This window comes from Lutjanus erythropterus, chromosome 4 (genome assembly GCF_056507025.1).
Source record: "Lutjanus erythropterus isolate fLutEry1 chromosome 4, fLutEry1.hap2, whole genome shotgun sequence".
NCBI classification, from domain to species: domain Eukaryota; kingdom Metazoa; phylum Chordata; class Actinopteri; order Lutjaniformes; family Lutjanidae; genus Lutjanus; species Lutjanus erythropterus.
The window spans coordinates 1,444,241-1,461,873 of record NC_139320.1 but is presented as its reverse complement, the minus strand read 5'-3'; the positions used below and the strand labels follow the sequence as shown (position 1 = coordinate 1,461,873).

General features: G+C 38.9%; 1 protein-coding gene across 5 annotated transcripts in view; it reads left to right on the top strand.

Moving 5' to 3' along the window:
• Positions 1-17,633, top strand: part of LOC146327339 (RNA-binding protein Musashi homolog 2-like) — a 386,994-nt gene that overhangs the window by 39,087 nt on the left and 330,274 nt on the right. For all 5 annotated transcript variants that reach the window (XM_084716755.1, XM_084716754.1, XM_084716753.1 and 2 more), the window contains exon 5: positions 4,276-4,317. In XM_084716755.1, the coding sequence (XP_084572881.1) occupies positions 4,276-4,317 (42 nt within the window). The remainder of the gene's footprint in view (positions 1-4,275; positions 4,318-17,633) is intronic.

Below are 17,633 nucleotides of genomic sequence, written 5' to 3'. Positions count from 1 at the left end.
AAAGAAGAGTACACAGAGAGAAGTTGTAGCAGCTTATTACCAAGAAAACAGGGTTACAGACTGGTGTCAGCAATGTATTTTCTTCATCATCAGATTAATTATTTGAGGGATTCAACCAGTCTACAACCACAGGGACTTAGTGGACAGTGGCTGGCTGCGGTCTACAGGTGCACTCTGGGAGGTTGTTTCAGTTTTACATGGACTTACATGGAATTTTATGGACAGTGGCCAAAGCCGCTGCAGTCATTAGTGGATGATGTTGAGGACAACAAGTCTCTTGCTGATAATGAAAAAGAACAGAGAATAAACAACAGCAAACTTTTTGAACTCTGCGTCATGTTGGATCTTTAGGTGTTTGATCAGGTTGCTTGTGTTAATTGGCTACTTTTCATGATGTGGTATCTGGTGTGGAGTATTAGAGTAGTTTTACAAGTATTAGTATATGAGGACAGTATCGGACCGATACCCAGTGTTGGTATCAGTGCATCCCTAGACTGGGTAGTGGAGAAATGTCTTATTACATATCTGCTTCATGTCTATGCAGGTTCACAGTAACCAGGTTACTACCAACCATGACGTCACCTATTGATGTTCTATTTTGATGCCTTGAGTTTTCCACTAGGGCAGCAGCCATCTTTTTTTTGCAACTTAGGGGTGTACTACATGGGGAAATTAAAGGGTTAGTGACGTGAAGTTGAAGTTTTCAATGTCATGAAGAAATACTGAACTCATTACCTGGTCTGGAGCAGGTTATGTTCAGAGTTTCAGATTAAATCATCTGTAAAAGCGCTGCTCTTTATCTAACTCTTTTCCTGATAATGTTCTTTATGAGGGTCATAGATTCTAAACTGAGGGAAGACGTTCTATATGCAAATTTGCTGAGCTGTACATTTGTAAATTCACTGAATACAACCAGATTACAGCAGCACAAACTGTATGCATCATGCTGTCATGGGAAACTCAGTTTGTTGATGCTGAGTCATTGTTTCCTGTTTGCTTCAGGTCATATTAACACTAAATTTAGACAGCAGATCATCCACACACTAAAATAATAACAAGCAGCTACACACACTTTGTTTTTAAGCTTGATCCTGATTTGCTTCCCAGTCCATTTTGCACTGCTGATATTCCAGCTCAGAACACGGATTAGAAAATTGACTACTCTGTCCTATTTAACATTGAAAATATTCAATCAATATCTTTAATTTTACTTTTATTTGGCCAGAATCTAAAGTGATCTCCACGTCTCCTTCATTATGAGACCTTGTGCGACAAACTGAGTCTGCTGTATGAAGTTTAAAGTTTAAGATACGGTTCTGAGACTAGAAATAGAGTTCATTTAGTTGATCAGTAATTTCCTGCCAGTTTTTGTCTCTTATGTCTTATTTTCAGTGTTGCCTCTTGCCATAATATTTTTTTATGTTCTTCATACCTCTCTATTATAACAACCTGTGGGCGGCTCGCATGCTTAACAAAGCACGTTGATAACTGCTGTGGTGCCTGTTAGGGCTGAACGATTTGGGAAAATAATCTAATTGCCGATTTTTTTCTGCAATATTGCGATTGTGATTTAATATGCAATGTTTTAATTTTATTTTTATTTTATCCTCTTTTTTCCCCAACAAAACATCATGAATTATTTTGGGTGGGTGTCTTTGTTACAATTAAAAGATGTCACAGTAAGATGCAAGAGTCGAAATAAATAAAATTTTTATTTAACTGCTCATTACAAAAACATAAGAGCAACAAATCTTTGGCTTTGCCTCTATGTCAGGGGTGTCAAACTTAATCACAGAAGAGGCAAAGTTTTAAAACTCAATCTAAGGATCGCAGGCCAAACAGGATTAAAACTGACTGTGTTTTATTCAGAAATATGAATTTGAACAGCCAGACTGCAACAACTTTTTCCTCAATAAAATAAATAAGATTTAAAATATTTTTTTTTCTTCAACAATAACAAAGGAAAACGAGAATATTTCAGCTCAGAATATTTAAACTCACATATCCAGGTGGGGGTTACATTTGAAAATGCTTGATTTTTGTCTGGACACAAGATATCACACACTTTAATCATGCAAACCCTCAATGGCACTGCATTTGACATAAAAATATGCTCATATAATAATATTACAAAACCATCAGCCCATCAGGTACAGATGATCATATTGACCTGCTCAATTTAACATTAAGGCCAAAACGCACTGAGAACTTCAATAGAAAAGTCAACTGTAGCTTCTATGGTGCACTGCAGGCTTCAGATTTAAAATGTAACACCACAGAACCAGCAGTATTTTAGGAAAAGGTTAAACTGCACACTGACACACACTGAGGAGATGAAGAGGAGAGACAAGAGTCTGCACTCTTCATCATGACTTACAATAATGCAGCAATTAAGTATTTAAAAGTACACAAATCAGACTTGGAGTAAAAAAAGTCTTGCACCACAGAAGTGTACATTAATATTATGAAGTTTTTTATATCAAGTTGACACATCTGTCCATATTCACACGCTCTCCGTCTTGACAGAAGCTCGCATCTTCGCGACTGCTAGTGCATTTATTTATGGAGTTGCGCGCCAGCTGTTGCAGTGCATTGTGGGATTTGTAGTATGAGTGGTGGGAGTGCTACTTACCGACGGGCCATTCATAATAGAAATTATCTCGCAGGCCGTATATAATTGAATCGCCTTGAGTTTGACACATGCTCTATGTATTTAACTTACAAGGTCACTGAAAGGAAAAAAGGCACTGTTTAATAGCATGCACTTTTTAAACATTCTGCAAAATAAATATTATTTTAAATGCTCAGTGGCGACTTGCTCTTTGCACTTTTTGTACATCTCTGGTATGGCAGTCTGACTGAAGTATGTACAGGAGGGTATACTGTACCGTTTATCAAGTGTATTTATCAATGCTGTGAACCCAGGCTTGGCACCGTGCTAAGAGGCACCATATCTTTAGCAATGAACTCGGTTGTTGCCCGAGTGATTTCCCCGTGACATTTAGAAGTACGCTTATACGGACTGACACTTTCAAACATGTCGGGCAATGATGCCTGTCTTGGGTTTAGCGTGTGGCGCACTGGTGCTCGGCATTTAGCCATAGGACTGTCGTAAATGGCTTTGTGGTGTTTTTTTAAGTGCTGGAAGAGGTTTGTAGTGTTGCCCCATGAAGTAGCAACAGTAGCATGGCATGTTCTGCACAATACCTGATGCTGTGCAGCATCTTCCTTTTTAGGTGCAGCATAAAAAGTTGATGCAGTTGAGTGGTCCGTTCTCTCTCTCTCTCTCACTCGCTCGCGTCACGTGACCACTTTTTTTTAGTGGCCACATTGTAATCGCACACATTGCGATTAGAAAATCACGTTTTATCATATCGCGATCATATCATTATCGCAAATGCAATTAATTGTTCAGCCCTAGTGCCTGTTATCTTTGATGAGGGATTTAGGTTTTGTTGAACCAGTTTATATAAAGAACGCCTGGCTGTGCCCTCGGAACATGTGCAACACTGACAAGGAGGTGGGGCTGGTGGGTGATGTACTGCAACTTGGGCGGTGCTTGGTTTAGCCTGTCCATTCAGCAAGAAATAATGTTGGCCTGTCTGGTTGCCATCTTTCTACAATTTAACAGTCAGTAAATTGTGTTTGATAAACACTTTCTAGTTTAACAGTTTGATCTGAGCCCTGTGTTTTTCACTGGATGGACTCACTGAAAATGAAATAGCAATCACACTGCAGCCCCACCCTAAAGACCAGAATTCCACTGTCCTGTCAATTAAAGGCGTGAAAGCCCAAAAAACAGACAGTGTTGGTTTGGGACGATTTTGGACAGAATTTTGTCGGGCCAATTAAAGCGCTAACCCACCCTGCTTTACGGTCTGCTTTACTCTAATGGGACCATAATATATGAAATAAACTATAAAGCAGCCAACAACAAATCAATACTTCACCCAAACCAGTAATACAACACTGACCTCGCTGTCTGTTGTCCCCTGCTCATGTATAGTCTCTGCATCACTTCCTGTAAATCCCTTATTTATAAAGACACAATTTAAATGAGTGCATGAATAATGGATAACAGAGAATTAGAGAAAGCAAATACATTGGCTGTTGCTGAAGAACTTTTCAAAAATGTGACTGGATATGATATTATCCATTATAATATTATTTGTAACTTGAAATCAAGGTATGATTATTATTATTTTTCCACGGTTACCTTTGTGTTCTTTGTGTCTCTGTTGATTGATTTATCATTTTATGCTTTCTCTCTTGCAGATTGACCCTAAAGTTGCCTTTCCTAGACGTGCTCAGCCTAAGGTAAGCAGACATCATGCAACGAAAGCGATGTTATACAAGAAGCAGTTTTGCAGGTTGACACTCTTATAGTTTCTCAGTGTAAGTCACCTGCACACCACTGTTGTAATACACGTACATCTTTATTGATTACTTCTGATCAAAAACTAGTGAATTGACAACTTCACTAAATTAGCTAACCATTAAGCATGTGCATAATACAAGACAGCAAGCAGTGAATACTGACTAGTCCAACTGCAGCAACCTCTCTATCTCTGCTGGATTACAGTGATTTGCTTTTTATGAATACACCTGATCAGTGCCTAAAGAAGTTAGACAGTGTACCATTGTGCTTTGCATTTTATTACTGGCTGTGGAAATCACATATAGCACTGTGCTCTGGATGCCACTGCTAACTGGCCATCTTTGTATGTCTGCAAGCTCTCATTGGTTGGTTGTAATGGATGTAAATCTATTGTTGGCCTGGTTCCTTTTTATCTATCTACATACAGTCCATATGTAGAAAACAAAATCAACATGGCCTTCGCACTCATGATATTCTACAAATGCTGGCTCTGAGAGTCAGAGCAGAACTCGGCAAAAAAGCCTTTTAAATGTGCTGTTCCTTCGTCCTGGAATAATTTACAGAAGGATCTGAAATAAGTGGAGCTGATCACTGTGGGGGAAAACAAGTCACTTTTAAAGGATCGAGAAAATAGCTCCCTTGGTCGATGTGATTGTTCCTAAACTTTTTACTGAAATCATTTTAGAAATTGTACCTGCAATTGACCTTGTATTCCATTTAGTTAGATACTGTGGCTCATTTGTTCTGTGTGTCTGTGTTGTGTATGTCTGTTTGTGTTGTTGTAACGATGTTTTAAGCTGCCCTCTTGGCCAGGTTACTCTTGAAAAAGAGATTTTCAATCTAATTGAGGATTTAACCTGCTTAAATAAAGGATTATGTATATATATCTTTTATTGTCTGTCGAGAGAACGACGGCATCCATGATTGAGTAACGTGCTGCTGCAGTCTGTGTGACAGTCACACTCTGCTCTGCACGGTAACACACACACACACACACACACACACACACACACACACTCACACAAGGAGAGAGTCTCCTATTTAATGTATACGTCTACCAACGAAGCTGTTTTGTAAAAGCTTGTGAGTGCCATGGTTTTGGCTCCGAATGGTTGTTTCTTTTAATCATTAACAATGAGCCTCTTCCTCACAGCTCAGCTGCTGCTGTGAAAATGTAATCGTGGGTGAAAAAATTCATGTGACTTGTGTTTTTAGGGTGACTTTATAAAACATCCTGCTGATGAAGAAAGTTAAGATCAGACACAACCAGGGAGAAACAGAGAGAGGGGGTGGGGCAAGCCTTGGTGTGTGTGTGCAGTAAGAGTAAGCAGGGGTGACCAGGTGTGTCAGAAAAAGAGAAGAGAAGAGGAGAAAAGTAGGGTGAGCAGATTAAAATAGTTTGTGACTAAAGACTAAAATATAGGGGAAAAATAAAATAAAAACAGTGAAATAAGAAATAACTTTCTTGAAATAGGGTCATTATAAAATAATTTTGTATTTATTATTATATTATTTATAAAATCCCATCATGCCATAAAACGCCAACAAAACACACACACACACACACACACACACACACACACACACACACACAGGTGAACAGTCCTACAGGAAACACTGTCTTACCCCACAACCCAAGTTACACAGTGCAAGAACGGGCCACAGAGTGGGAATGATAGAGGCATCATTCTGCTTACTACAAGTCAGTGTAGCATCAAAATGATTTTGCAGCTGTTATTTTGAGGTGAAATAGTTACATAATGTTGCTCTAAGCTGTTATGGCTGTCAGAATGAGCTGGTCTGGAGTTTTGGTTGTAGCTCATCCATTTCTAGAAATGTATAATGGTTAATAAAAAAATAATAAAAGAAAGAAAACACATAAAATAGACAAACAGAAGATGAAGAGTGGCTTTCATTTCCTTGAGCTGAAACATGGGGAACTGTAAAGATGTGACACAGTTTGATTAGATGCATCTGTACTTTAAAGACACATCCAGTGATTCACTTTTGTTATTTTGTGCGATTAAACTGAATGTTTTTGTTCCATTTAAGATGGGATGTTACTTTGGAATTGACTACCAACAAGAGACATGTTTCTGCTACATGCTGTTGTTTCATTGTCTGCTTGAAATAGACTTGTTTAAGTCAAAGCTGGCAGTCTGAGCAGCATTGTTAGTGTCTGTTGTGACAGTGTGGAAGTCTGGAAACACCAAAGCTTTTATATTCAGTACAACATGCACACACAGCAGAACTCAACAAAGGTTTGATATTTGTCTCCTGTGTGAGCCTTGCTGGCTGCTGAGGGAGGGAAGCCTTCACATTCACAATTTGAATAAACATGAAATTGACTCAAGGACGTCCACAGCTACACAGCAGAGCTGCAGACAGCCCGGCTGTGAAGAAGGTGAGAGCCTGCAGAGCCGTGCACAGAGCAGGATGGCTGAAGGTTAAACATCTGTCTTCTAGACCTGCTACTTAAGAGCAAACTCATTAGTGCAGAAAACAAGTATGATTTAAACACACACACACACAGGTGTGTATGTGTGTAGGTCTCTGTGTGTGCAATTTTCCAGTCTTGATTTGATATCAGTATCATGTTTCATGTTAATTACTGAACTGTTTGACATTTTCAGTTGCTGAAATGACAGACTTCACCCTGTCACTAAAACTCTACTAAACCTCTTCACTCAGAAATAATAGTTTATATTGAACTTGGCACAAAAAGAAAGAAACAGCAGTAGTTTCCTGTCTGTCTGATGTCTTGTTTGATCAAACCTACCCTCCTTGACCTCCTGCCCAAAGGATTGTATGGCTCTTTCATACCATCACAGTACTTGTACATGTAGCAGTTACCATTCACTTGACCACAAGATGTTTTTACATCATTGACTACTGCATGTACAGTGGATCTGCTCTGTATTTAAACAAAGAAAACACTCATGTTTCTGATTTGAGGAAGAAATTGAATATGCTAGTGATGCACTGATTGACCACCTCATGACTGGAACCAGACCGTTTTCAGCTTCACTGGCCATGACCAGTGATTAAGCATCATATATCTGATGAAGTTCCACGTTTGTGCTGCACAGTGGTCACAGCTACACAGACAGTAACGTCACAACCACACTCAACGGTGCTGATCACAACCACACATGCAGCATGTTGTCGGCATGGTTTACAACTCGACAGTGCAGCTGATGTGCTGCCAAACAACAATAAACTTTCTAGCTCTCTATGCTAATGTTAGCTAGGAGCATACTGTTCACAGGTTAGCAGTTATAGAGGAGAGGACATAGAGTAGAGAGGGGAAGAAAATGTTAGTAAAGACAGGGGGAGAAAAGAGGAAAGGAGGACAAGGCCTGGCAGTTATTCAATAGTCAGTGTTTTATTATGAACATATAGTTTGATCTTCCATCCAGTAAAAGTTACAAAAATGTTTGTGTATTCTGTCAATCAGAATTCTTAGAAAGAAGAAAAATTGGAAATGGTAAAGAAAATTGCAATCTGGGATCTCTAGAATATAGCCTAATATTCATATGTATATTTTTTTTAGTGTATACTCACTGGGAAATAAGCATTATTATGTTTTCTTTACTTTAGAACAGGGTTTCCCAAAATCGGGCACATGTACCCATTGGTTTGCACCAGCTGCCTGTAGGGGGTGTACAGCAGGATATATGCAAAGGCAGTGTAATGGTGGTCTTTTGGTATTCTGTTATATTATTACTACCAGGTTAGTGGACCGACTGACACATCCTCTCTCCCTCTGTCTTCAGTCAGCTGTTAGCTGACTATCTGTTTCTGAGCTCACTCATGTGTTGTTCTCTTTGTTCTTCACTTGGCAGATAGTGTGTCACATGCTTTTTTATTAAGGTGTGGGTTATTGGGGGTGTGTCAGCCTGCTTGGGATGTATATGGGGGTGCATGGCTTAGAATGAGCTGCCTTAGACTAAGCCTCACACATCATTTAGAATTATTATTGTCATTTCACAGACATGCCATCACTCATATTATACAGTCCTGTTTTGTTCAATTAGACATTCACATTGCTGATTTGGGCTCTGTCTTATCCACATCATTCTGCAACATCTTAGTGAGATCATAAGTGGGTTTTCATGACAGATTGGTCATTGCTATCAGACAGTGATTATTAGTCTTTTTTGCAGTATTGATACTCTGATACCAGCTGCACTTTCTCGCCATGCCCACATCGTCCCACCTTCTCTCACTTACTCACAGTGCTGTCTTCCTCTCCTCACTCATTTCATTTGCTCTGGGTCATGTTTTAGCCTTGTTATATTTATCGTGTAATAAAAATCTAAAATTTTATGTCCTCAGTGTGAGTCAAGTTTTCCCTGTGTTAAACATGGCATTGAATATTGAGATTTTTCAAGGTATTGTATTGAAAACAGAAATTCCAGTATGAGGACAACACTAGGAGCTGATGTCAAGATCACGCCACTTCTATTGGTATACAAGTTGCATGAGTGTTCATTTAATATCAGTGATTTTTCATTTTAAATGTGACAATTTTAAATGGATATTCAAAGTGAATATTTAACCTCTTATACATTTAAAACTTTTAAGTGATGACAGAAGAGAGGGATTCCCTCCTTATAAAATGTATTAAAAAAAACAAAAAAACAAAATAAAAGTTGCAAAAGAACAAATAATTCTGGAAGTAGCAGGTAGTCAGTGGGGGTTTGGATGATTTGGGTGAGTATACTCAGGCAGTTGGGTTCTGAATTGGCGGCAGGTTGTGAGTAGTTTTAGCAGGAAGACCCATAAAGTTTCTGAGTGCTGAGTTCCACTTCTTAAGTAAGTTAACATGAGGTCAGCGATGCTGTGGTCTAGCCCATTATTAGTTAGTAAATGTATCTAATAACTGAAACACTGAATTTTGTAATGACATTGTTGGAGAAACTGTACTTAATGTGGAACAGGTCAATATTGGTCCTGATACTGATCCAGCAAATTGGTGCATCGGTACATCCCAAGGAGGTTTCTGATTTGGGAAATTTTATTTCTGAGATGGGAAAAGTTAATTCCAGTAATGCCATTATGTGTTTGCAGAAGAGACCAGCAGCTAAAATGACTCCTAAATGTGTTATTTGGTTATTTGCTTTTAAAGATCAGCTCCCTCTGATCCTGTGTGCCCACAAAAAACATGAAAAACTTTATTCTCACACTTGGATGGCAAAAAAAAGTTTAAGAATACTTGTAACAGAATAATTTTCTCATTTACAGCTTTCAATGCTTGTGTGTCACTGTGTCTTCAAGTCACACTTCATAATAGATAATAAGACTGTAACTAGAGACACACCAGCCATAATGCCTGTCCACCCTGTTGACCCATGAGTACTGTAACTACTACATTATTGCTGAGAACTCAGTACTCATGGGTTGAACCTCATCCATCCTCCAACTAGGGCTGCATGAATTGGCAAAAAAAATCACATTGCAATTATTTTGACTGAATTTGCAATTGCAATATGATTAGTGGAAATGATCAGTTTTGCATTACAATTTTTACATTCACTGAAAAAAACATGATGAAATCATGATGATGTCACATTTATTGAGGTGTGAACCAAACAAACTTGTTTTCTTTCATCTCTGCAGCACTGCAGTACATCATTATAATGCTGCCTTCTCATGCATTTTTCCTTTTTCAAAAAAATTGTGATTTGGTTCAGGTTTTGTGATTTGGATATTGCACTTTTTGTGATTTTATTGCAATTTTAATTAATTATGCAGCCCTACTTCAAACTCAGCCTTCATTTTAATCTCAACTTTGCACCTGGAAAGTTTTGTGACTCCATCTTGAACAGTTGTTATACATGAAGCCGCTTTAAGTGAGGACTGATGTACTTGTGGTAGCTCACCTCAACATGGCTTGACTCCTTTTTGAAATGCTGATGTGACTTTGGCTCATAGCTGCCTGTAACTGATCCAGATGAAGATCAGTGGAGTATTAAACCAGCTAACAGTGTAAACTGCTTCCATGCTAATGACTTGAATAACTCTGCTGCTCTACTACTGACTGGTCTGGCTCCTATTTTGTTCTTGGTTCTTGATGAAGCTGAGTACAAGTGGTCGTCCACAGGCCTGTATAGCTTTCCATAGACGTGTCCTGCTTCACTGCTTCACTGATCCCAGTGCTGCTGCAAGGTCACACTGTGGTTTCCACTGTGGAGCAGCACCCAGCAGCACTGCACAGGCACCAGTGCTGCAGTAATCCCACCAGCACCCTCTTATTGAGTGACATTAATGAGGAGAGCAGTTGAACAAACGGGGCTCAAACAAAGACAGAGCTGTGGAAACCTCTGCTTCTGGTGTCTCTTTCTTTCTGCATGGGAGAAGATGTAGCCTCTGCCCCCAGTGCTTGTTTCACCCACACACACACACTCATCTGCTGTTCAAACAGAGCGAGCAGACAGGCTGGTATAAAGGCCTCCTGGATGAGGGGGATATAGAAGCCAGGAGGCTGCAGGTGTGGATCATTTGACAGGATGCTCGCTGGTGGTGGACTCTTATTAGCTGTGAGAAGGCAAGCGAGAAATGAAGCGTTCACATCACAGCCTCTGATAGTGTGGAGAAAGAACATGAAACTCATGTTCCAACTCTAGTTTGATCATTGTAACCATATTGTATTACACAATGTGAATACACTACATGGAAATACATGAACTTCAAAGGGGAGGTCCACACTAAACAGTTTGTTTTCACTGAACCCATAATCACATACAGTAGATACTAGTTTCTCAAACTGTGGTAAGAGTACCACTGGTGGTACCCAAGCTGTCTCTAATGGTACATGGAGGAAAAAAATACATTTACTTAAAAACATATAATACTATCAATATACCACAACATTTCAAATGAATGTAGCATAAATTTATCATAACATACATTTGAGATCCCTGAAATGTAATTTAATGATTAGTCTTTCTGGTATATCCTGGCATTTTTATTTCAGTATCAGCCTGCTACATAGTATGATCATGTGTGTCACATGCATACATCATCCAACATAAGTTAACAAGCTAAACCATGATGGCAAAATAGTGAGTGAGGGAAAAATAAAAAGAATGAAAATTGAAAAACACTGCAACCCTGGCTCCAACTGGGAACTTTAGCAAAGAGAGGTGCAGATTAGGAGAAGACTATTTCGAGCAATTATGTTAAAATGGACAACAGTGAACCAGCACATTGGCTACTAAAGAAACGCCAATAGCTAATGGCTACGCCACAGCACCTGCTGACACCAAACGATGCAAAACAAAGGTGGTACTTGAAGAGCTCAATATTTTCTGTGGTGGGACACAATGTAAGAAGTTTGAGAAACAAGGCAGTAGATGATATGTTGAATATGTTAAACAATACATATTGTCTGTAAAAAAAATCTTTTTCTATTCAAAACTAGGTGAAGTCTCTCACTTCTACCTGACCTAAGTTAGGAAAATTAATTGTTAAATAATTTAATATTAACAAAAATAATAATTTAAATGATAGATAAATTAATTGCTAGATTAATTGCTTAATCGAAAAAATAATCAATAGATTCATTGTTTAGGTGCAGCCATAGAAGTAGGTCTATAAGTCATATTATTGTTACAAACAGCATTTATTATACTGTCAAAAATGAAATGACTGAGATGTGAATATTCCAAAAGTAGCTGATGTAACCACTAAAAACACTTTACACTACATGTCACACACACATTCATCAAACACAGTATGGAGATGTGATAGTTAATGTTCAAACTGATTAACTGTTTTCTTTTTGTTATAAACTTATTCTGAATTTGATGCCTGCAACATGTTTCAAAGAAACTGGGACAGGAGCATGTTTACCACTATGATACATCACATTTTCTTTTAACAGTACTTTGTTCTCTCACCCCTCCATCTCACCCGCGCTGGATCCATGAGGTAATGTCATTTCTCAAACTTGAAAAAAAAAAAAAATCAGATGTACATTTCAGGGTCCCCCACATCTCTACCCTACTTTTTCCCCTCACCATCTTTCTGCTCTTTCCTTTCATCTCTGCTACCTACTTTGCTCCCATTTGTTTATCTTATTGACAAAACAAATATAAAGTCATTCATATGCACAGTATCTAAGTTGTGTAGGATTCTGGTTTAATGTACAGCACCTATACACTGGTGCTCCTTTGTTACCTTTTTCTGTTGTTTTTAAATTTTATTCGGTTTATTTATATATCTTTCCCTATCCTACTTAAAAATCAATGAAAACAAATTGAAATAAATAAGCAACATTAATAAGCATTTCAGACCCGAGGACACTATTTTTTTCATGTTTTCAAACTAAAATTCTTTCTCAATTCTTGCTTGATCTACGACTTCAGCTGCTCAACAGTCCAAGGTCTCAGTTGTCATATTTTGTGCATCATAATGCACCACGCATTTTCTATTGGAGACAGGTCTGGACTGCAGGCAGGCAGGTCTGATCTGTCCTGTACATGGTTACATGCCTCCACCAGCAGCGTTTCAGAAGCACTTCAGCAGCGGGCTATTTTGCCCATCTCACTATATTTACTTGTGCAGGTTTTGTAGATTTTGTGTCCTTGCTTTTTTTTGACTAATCAAGTTACATAGTTTCTTTCCTGTCTGTCCTTATGATCCCCAGTCTGCAATGGGTCTTTTATTTTGAAAATTGAAAGGATGCTCTCTTCTTTTTCTGTGTCTGATTTCCTGCCTGATCGATCTACCCAGTGCAGACTGACATGGCATCCATCAAAAACAGACATCCAACACCATCACAGATGTGGTCTTGTGAAGTTAGCACTGGATGGTCCTTTTCCTCTTTAGTCCAGAGGACACGACGTCCATGATTAGTGAAAACAGTCTGAAATGTGGACTTGTCAGACCACAGCACACTTTTCCACTTTGTGTCAGTCCATCTCAGATGAGCTCAGGTCCAGAGAAGTCTGCAGTGTTTCTGGATGTTGTTGATATATGCCTTTCTCTTTGCATGGTAGAGTCTTAACTTACATTTGTAGATGCAGAGACAAACTGTGTTTACTGACAACGGTTTTCCAAAGTGTTCCTGAGCCCATGTAGTATCCTTTATACAATGATGTGGGTTTTTAATGCAGTTTTTAATGCAGCGCTGCCTGAGGGGTCAAAGGTCACAGACATTCAGTGTTAGTTTTCAGTCTTGCTCCTTACATGCAGAGATTTCTCTGGATTCTCTGAGTCTTTTCATGATATTATGGATTGTAGATGGTGAAATCTCTAAATTCCTGCAGTTTGTGTTGAGAAATATTGTTCTTTAACTGTTACACTATTTGTAGTTTTTCACAACATGGTGAACATCAACCCATCCATGCTTGTGAATGACTGAGCCTATTGAGGACGCCCCTTCAATACCCAATCATGGTACTGTCACCTGTGGAATGTTCCAAACAGGTGTTCCACAACTTTCCCAGTCTTTTGTTGCCCCTGTCACAACTTTTTTGAAACATGTTGCAGGCATCAAATTTAGATTGAGTGTAAATTCACAAAAACAATGAAGTTATTCAGTTTGAACATTATCATTATCTTATCTTAATTTTGTATTCAGTTGAACCTAAGTCAAAAATAATTTGCAAACCATTACATTCTATTTTTATTTACATTTTACACAACATCACAACATTTTTGGAATGGTGGTTGTACCATAAAACCAGTTCATTAACAGGAAGCCAATGGTGGGATTCATCATAGGCAGCTGTGGATTTTTAAAGATGACTGACTTTCCTCTGTGTTAGCAGACACTAACCAATCAAAGATGGGAGAGGAGATGTTGTGCCTGCTGTGTGATCAGCTCCCACCTCTGTCTTTAACTGTTCCTCCACTGACTGTAGGTCAGCATTGGGATGTTGTGCCTGTTAAAAGAGAAATAAACTTTGTGGGTTTGCTCCTAAGGTTCTTCTCTACAGCTGTCTCTCCAGAATTCCTCACCTCTCACTCACTGCTTCTCTTTTTCTCTCTCTGCACTGTCTGTCTCTGTCTGTCTCTGTCTGTCTCGGTCTCTGAAAGTGTTACTGCTGCTGTCTGGCTCTGCACTGGATTGCACTCTTGGCTGCCACTCAGACCTGAGCCGTCTGATTGGTCCTGAACAGCCCTTTTGATAGACATTCCGTGTCTGTCGACACCGCCAGCCACCTCTCTCTCTTCTCGTCTGTCTCCATGTCTCTCTGTCTTATATATGCAGACTCACTTTCTCTCTGGCTGGCTGTCTGGTTTGCTGCAGCTTTTCCTGCTGCATGATAAATCTGTTGCTAAATTTAGAGTGGGTTTTTCTCGAGCAGTGAGGGATTACTGGCAGAGCAGGAGAGAGAATGACATGGGGAGGGAGAGAGAGAGAGAGAGAGAGAGAGAGAGAGAGAGAGAGAGAGCAGTGGTGGCAGACTCGCTCACTCTGCCAGGCCATTTTTGTCTCATTGAGATCAGCAATCTGCTGGCCAGCAAACACCGGTCCGTCCACTGGCTGAAGGGCATGTCACTGTGGACTGACAGAGGAGCTCAGCTGGAGGGTTCCTTCACTGACCAGGCTTTCATTAATACAGATTAGGGCTGCCACTTCAAATGATTTATTATTGATTCCTGATTTAATCTCGTGACTAATTTTTGATCAATTATTCAGTCTAGAAGTAAGGTCCTAATGTCCTTGACCTCAGATGTCTTGTTCTGTCTAACCAGCAGTCCATCAGTGTCATCAATGAATTAAAACAGACAAAAGCAGCAAATGTAAACATCTGAGAAGCTGCAAACACAGATCTGACCTTTCCTAAGTCCTGCCCCTGTTGGTATCTGTCAAACTTCCTGTTTACTGTGCGAGGCTATGTTGAAATCTTAAGTTAGGTAATGTTAACAAAATGCTAGCTAACTAGTTAGCCAGTTAGTGAGTGTTTTTTACAAAAATTAATTTAGTTAATTCCAAAAACTCAAATTACTGTAATTAGTTTTTTGGGGGGTATTTGTACTTTTATGAATACATTTTCAAGTCTGTACTTTAACTCATACTTAAGCATTTATTGCACTCTATAATCTACGTAGTTACTTTTAATATCATAGTTGAGTACTGACTATAATTTGAATAAATAAACAATTTTTTTAAAAGATTATTTTTTTTTGGGCTTTGCCTTTATTGTGATAGTGACAGCTAGGGGTGTCACGATTCGATTTTTTATCGAAATCGAAATTACATCATGGTCTCGAGCATCGAAATCAAAGAGAGTATCGACGATTACCACCCCCCTAGCCCCCCAAGGTGAGGGAGGTGTGGAAAGAGGTACAAGCACATGACAACGCAGCACATTGTAGCCAACGCCCCTAGTTAGCTAACCTGCAGTTTCTGACACCATGGCAAGTGCAGATAAAGGAGACGCGGCACCGGAGCTTGAAGCCGCTTCTGCTTCTCTTTAATCACCAGTGTGGAAATATTTTGTGTTTCCATTGAGTTCCGTTGTCGACAAGAACACTACAGTGTGTAAGATATGCTATGTGTGTTTAAACATTTAATTAGCGTACTTGAGCCACGCTACAGTATGCCCAGCAGGTCGCATCTTACAACAAAAGTGTTGCCCTCCATTAAAGACATTAAACAAAAAGTTTTGGGGGTCTGAGCAATGCAGAATTAGTTGCCTTAACAACAGATGGCTGTACCTCAAGAGCAACTGAGAGTTACATCACCGTCACAGCACACTACGTCAATAATGACAAATCAAAAATAACAGTTGTCTTGTCTGGCCATAAATATGTAAATAGTTAATATTTTGATAACACAAAGAGCATCTCTCTCTCCAGATAAAGATAACAGCATATCTTTCTTAAAGAAAAGAAACTTGAAAGAAGAATGTAAAAATGACAAAGTCATTCTCAGGGGACAAAAAAGTCCAAACTACTTATTTTTTTATGTTCAACTGTTCAGACTAGTCTAAAAATGGCATAGGCCTCTGTGCTATAAGAAAAAGAAAAAAAATCGAGAATCGAATGGAATCGTGACCCTAAAATCGAAAATCAAATCGAATCGAGGATTTGGAGAATCATGACCCCCCTAGTGACAGCTAAAGATATGACAGGAAAGGGGGTAGAGAGGGGATGACACACAGCAAATGGGCCACAGGTGGGAATCAAACCGGCAGCCACTGCAGAGGACTCATGACACATGGTGTGCATGTCCTACCAACTGAGCTATAGGGGCGTCCCAGTAAACAAACTTTTCATCTGCATTTTGGTAGCCAATCTAATCACAGACGCGTTAATAAAAGCCAGGACATACAAACAAAAAAAGGAAACAAAATGCTGCAGCAGCACAGGTTTAGAATAAGGATGTTAATGATTGATTAATCATTAATATTAATACATCCTGTGATCATCACACCATGTAATCTACTTAGTTACTTTCAAAATCATAATTGAGTACGTTGAATTAATATCCAAACCTTTCATTTGCATTTTTGTCGCCAATCAGGTGATCTGATTGCAAACAGGCCAATGAAAACCAGGACATATGGATGAAAAACAAATGAATATTTCATCTATAGCCTAGAAATGTCAGTAACTGCACGCCATTCAACATTGTTTTGTTGGTGGAACCATTTGATGAAAAAGAGAACTGAAACTTCAAATGAGATAAAAATAACAAAAGGTTGTCTTCCATTGATAAAGTCCCACTCACTACATGAAAAGGGTACTTGCTAATTATCACATAATTACCCATGAAATATGGGGGTAATTTCTAAGAAATTTCAACACTATTACTCGGCTGTTACCACCTATTTTCCATGAAACTATGGGACCAAAGTAATGAATATTCTAAGTAGTTTTTGAGATGAGTACTTTGTACTTTCATCTAAGTAGTTTTCTGACATCAGTACTTTTACTTGTAATTGAGTAATATATTAGTAATGTGACAGTATTTGTACTTGAGTATAGATTTTTAGTACTCTTTCCACCACTGAGTTTTTGTAACATTGATGACTTAATAAAAAATGGTTAAAAGTGGAGCTTTCAAGTGTGTCTCACTGTCTTCCGCAGTGGATGGTGTTGATGCACAGTGTTGATGAAAACAGATGAAGCCAAGTGTACAGATGAGAACTTTTTTCTAAAGCTGTATGCAGGCCTGTGATTGGCTTTAAAAGGACATATTTAACATATTTTCTACTGCATATTGGGAGGGACAGATAGGTCTTTTCTCAGTGCTGGGAAATGCTTGTCAAACATTGTGTGGTTAACTCTTAGC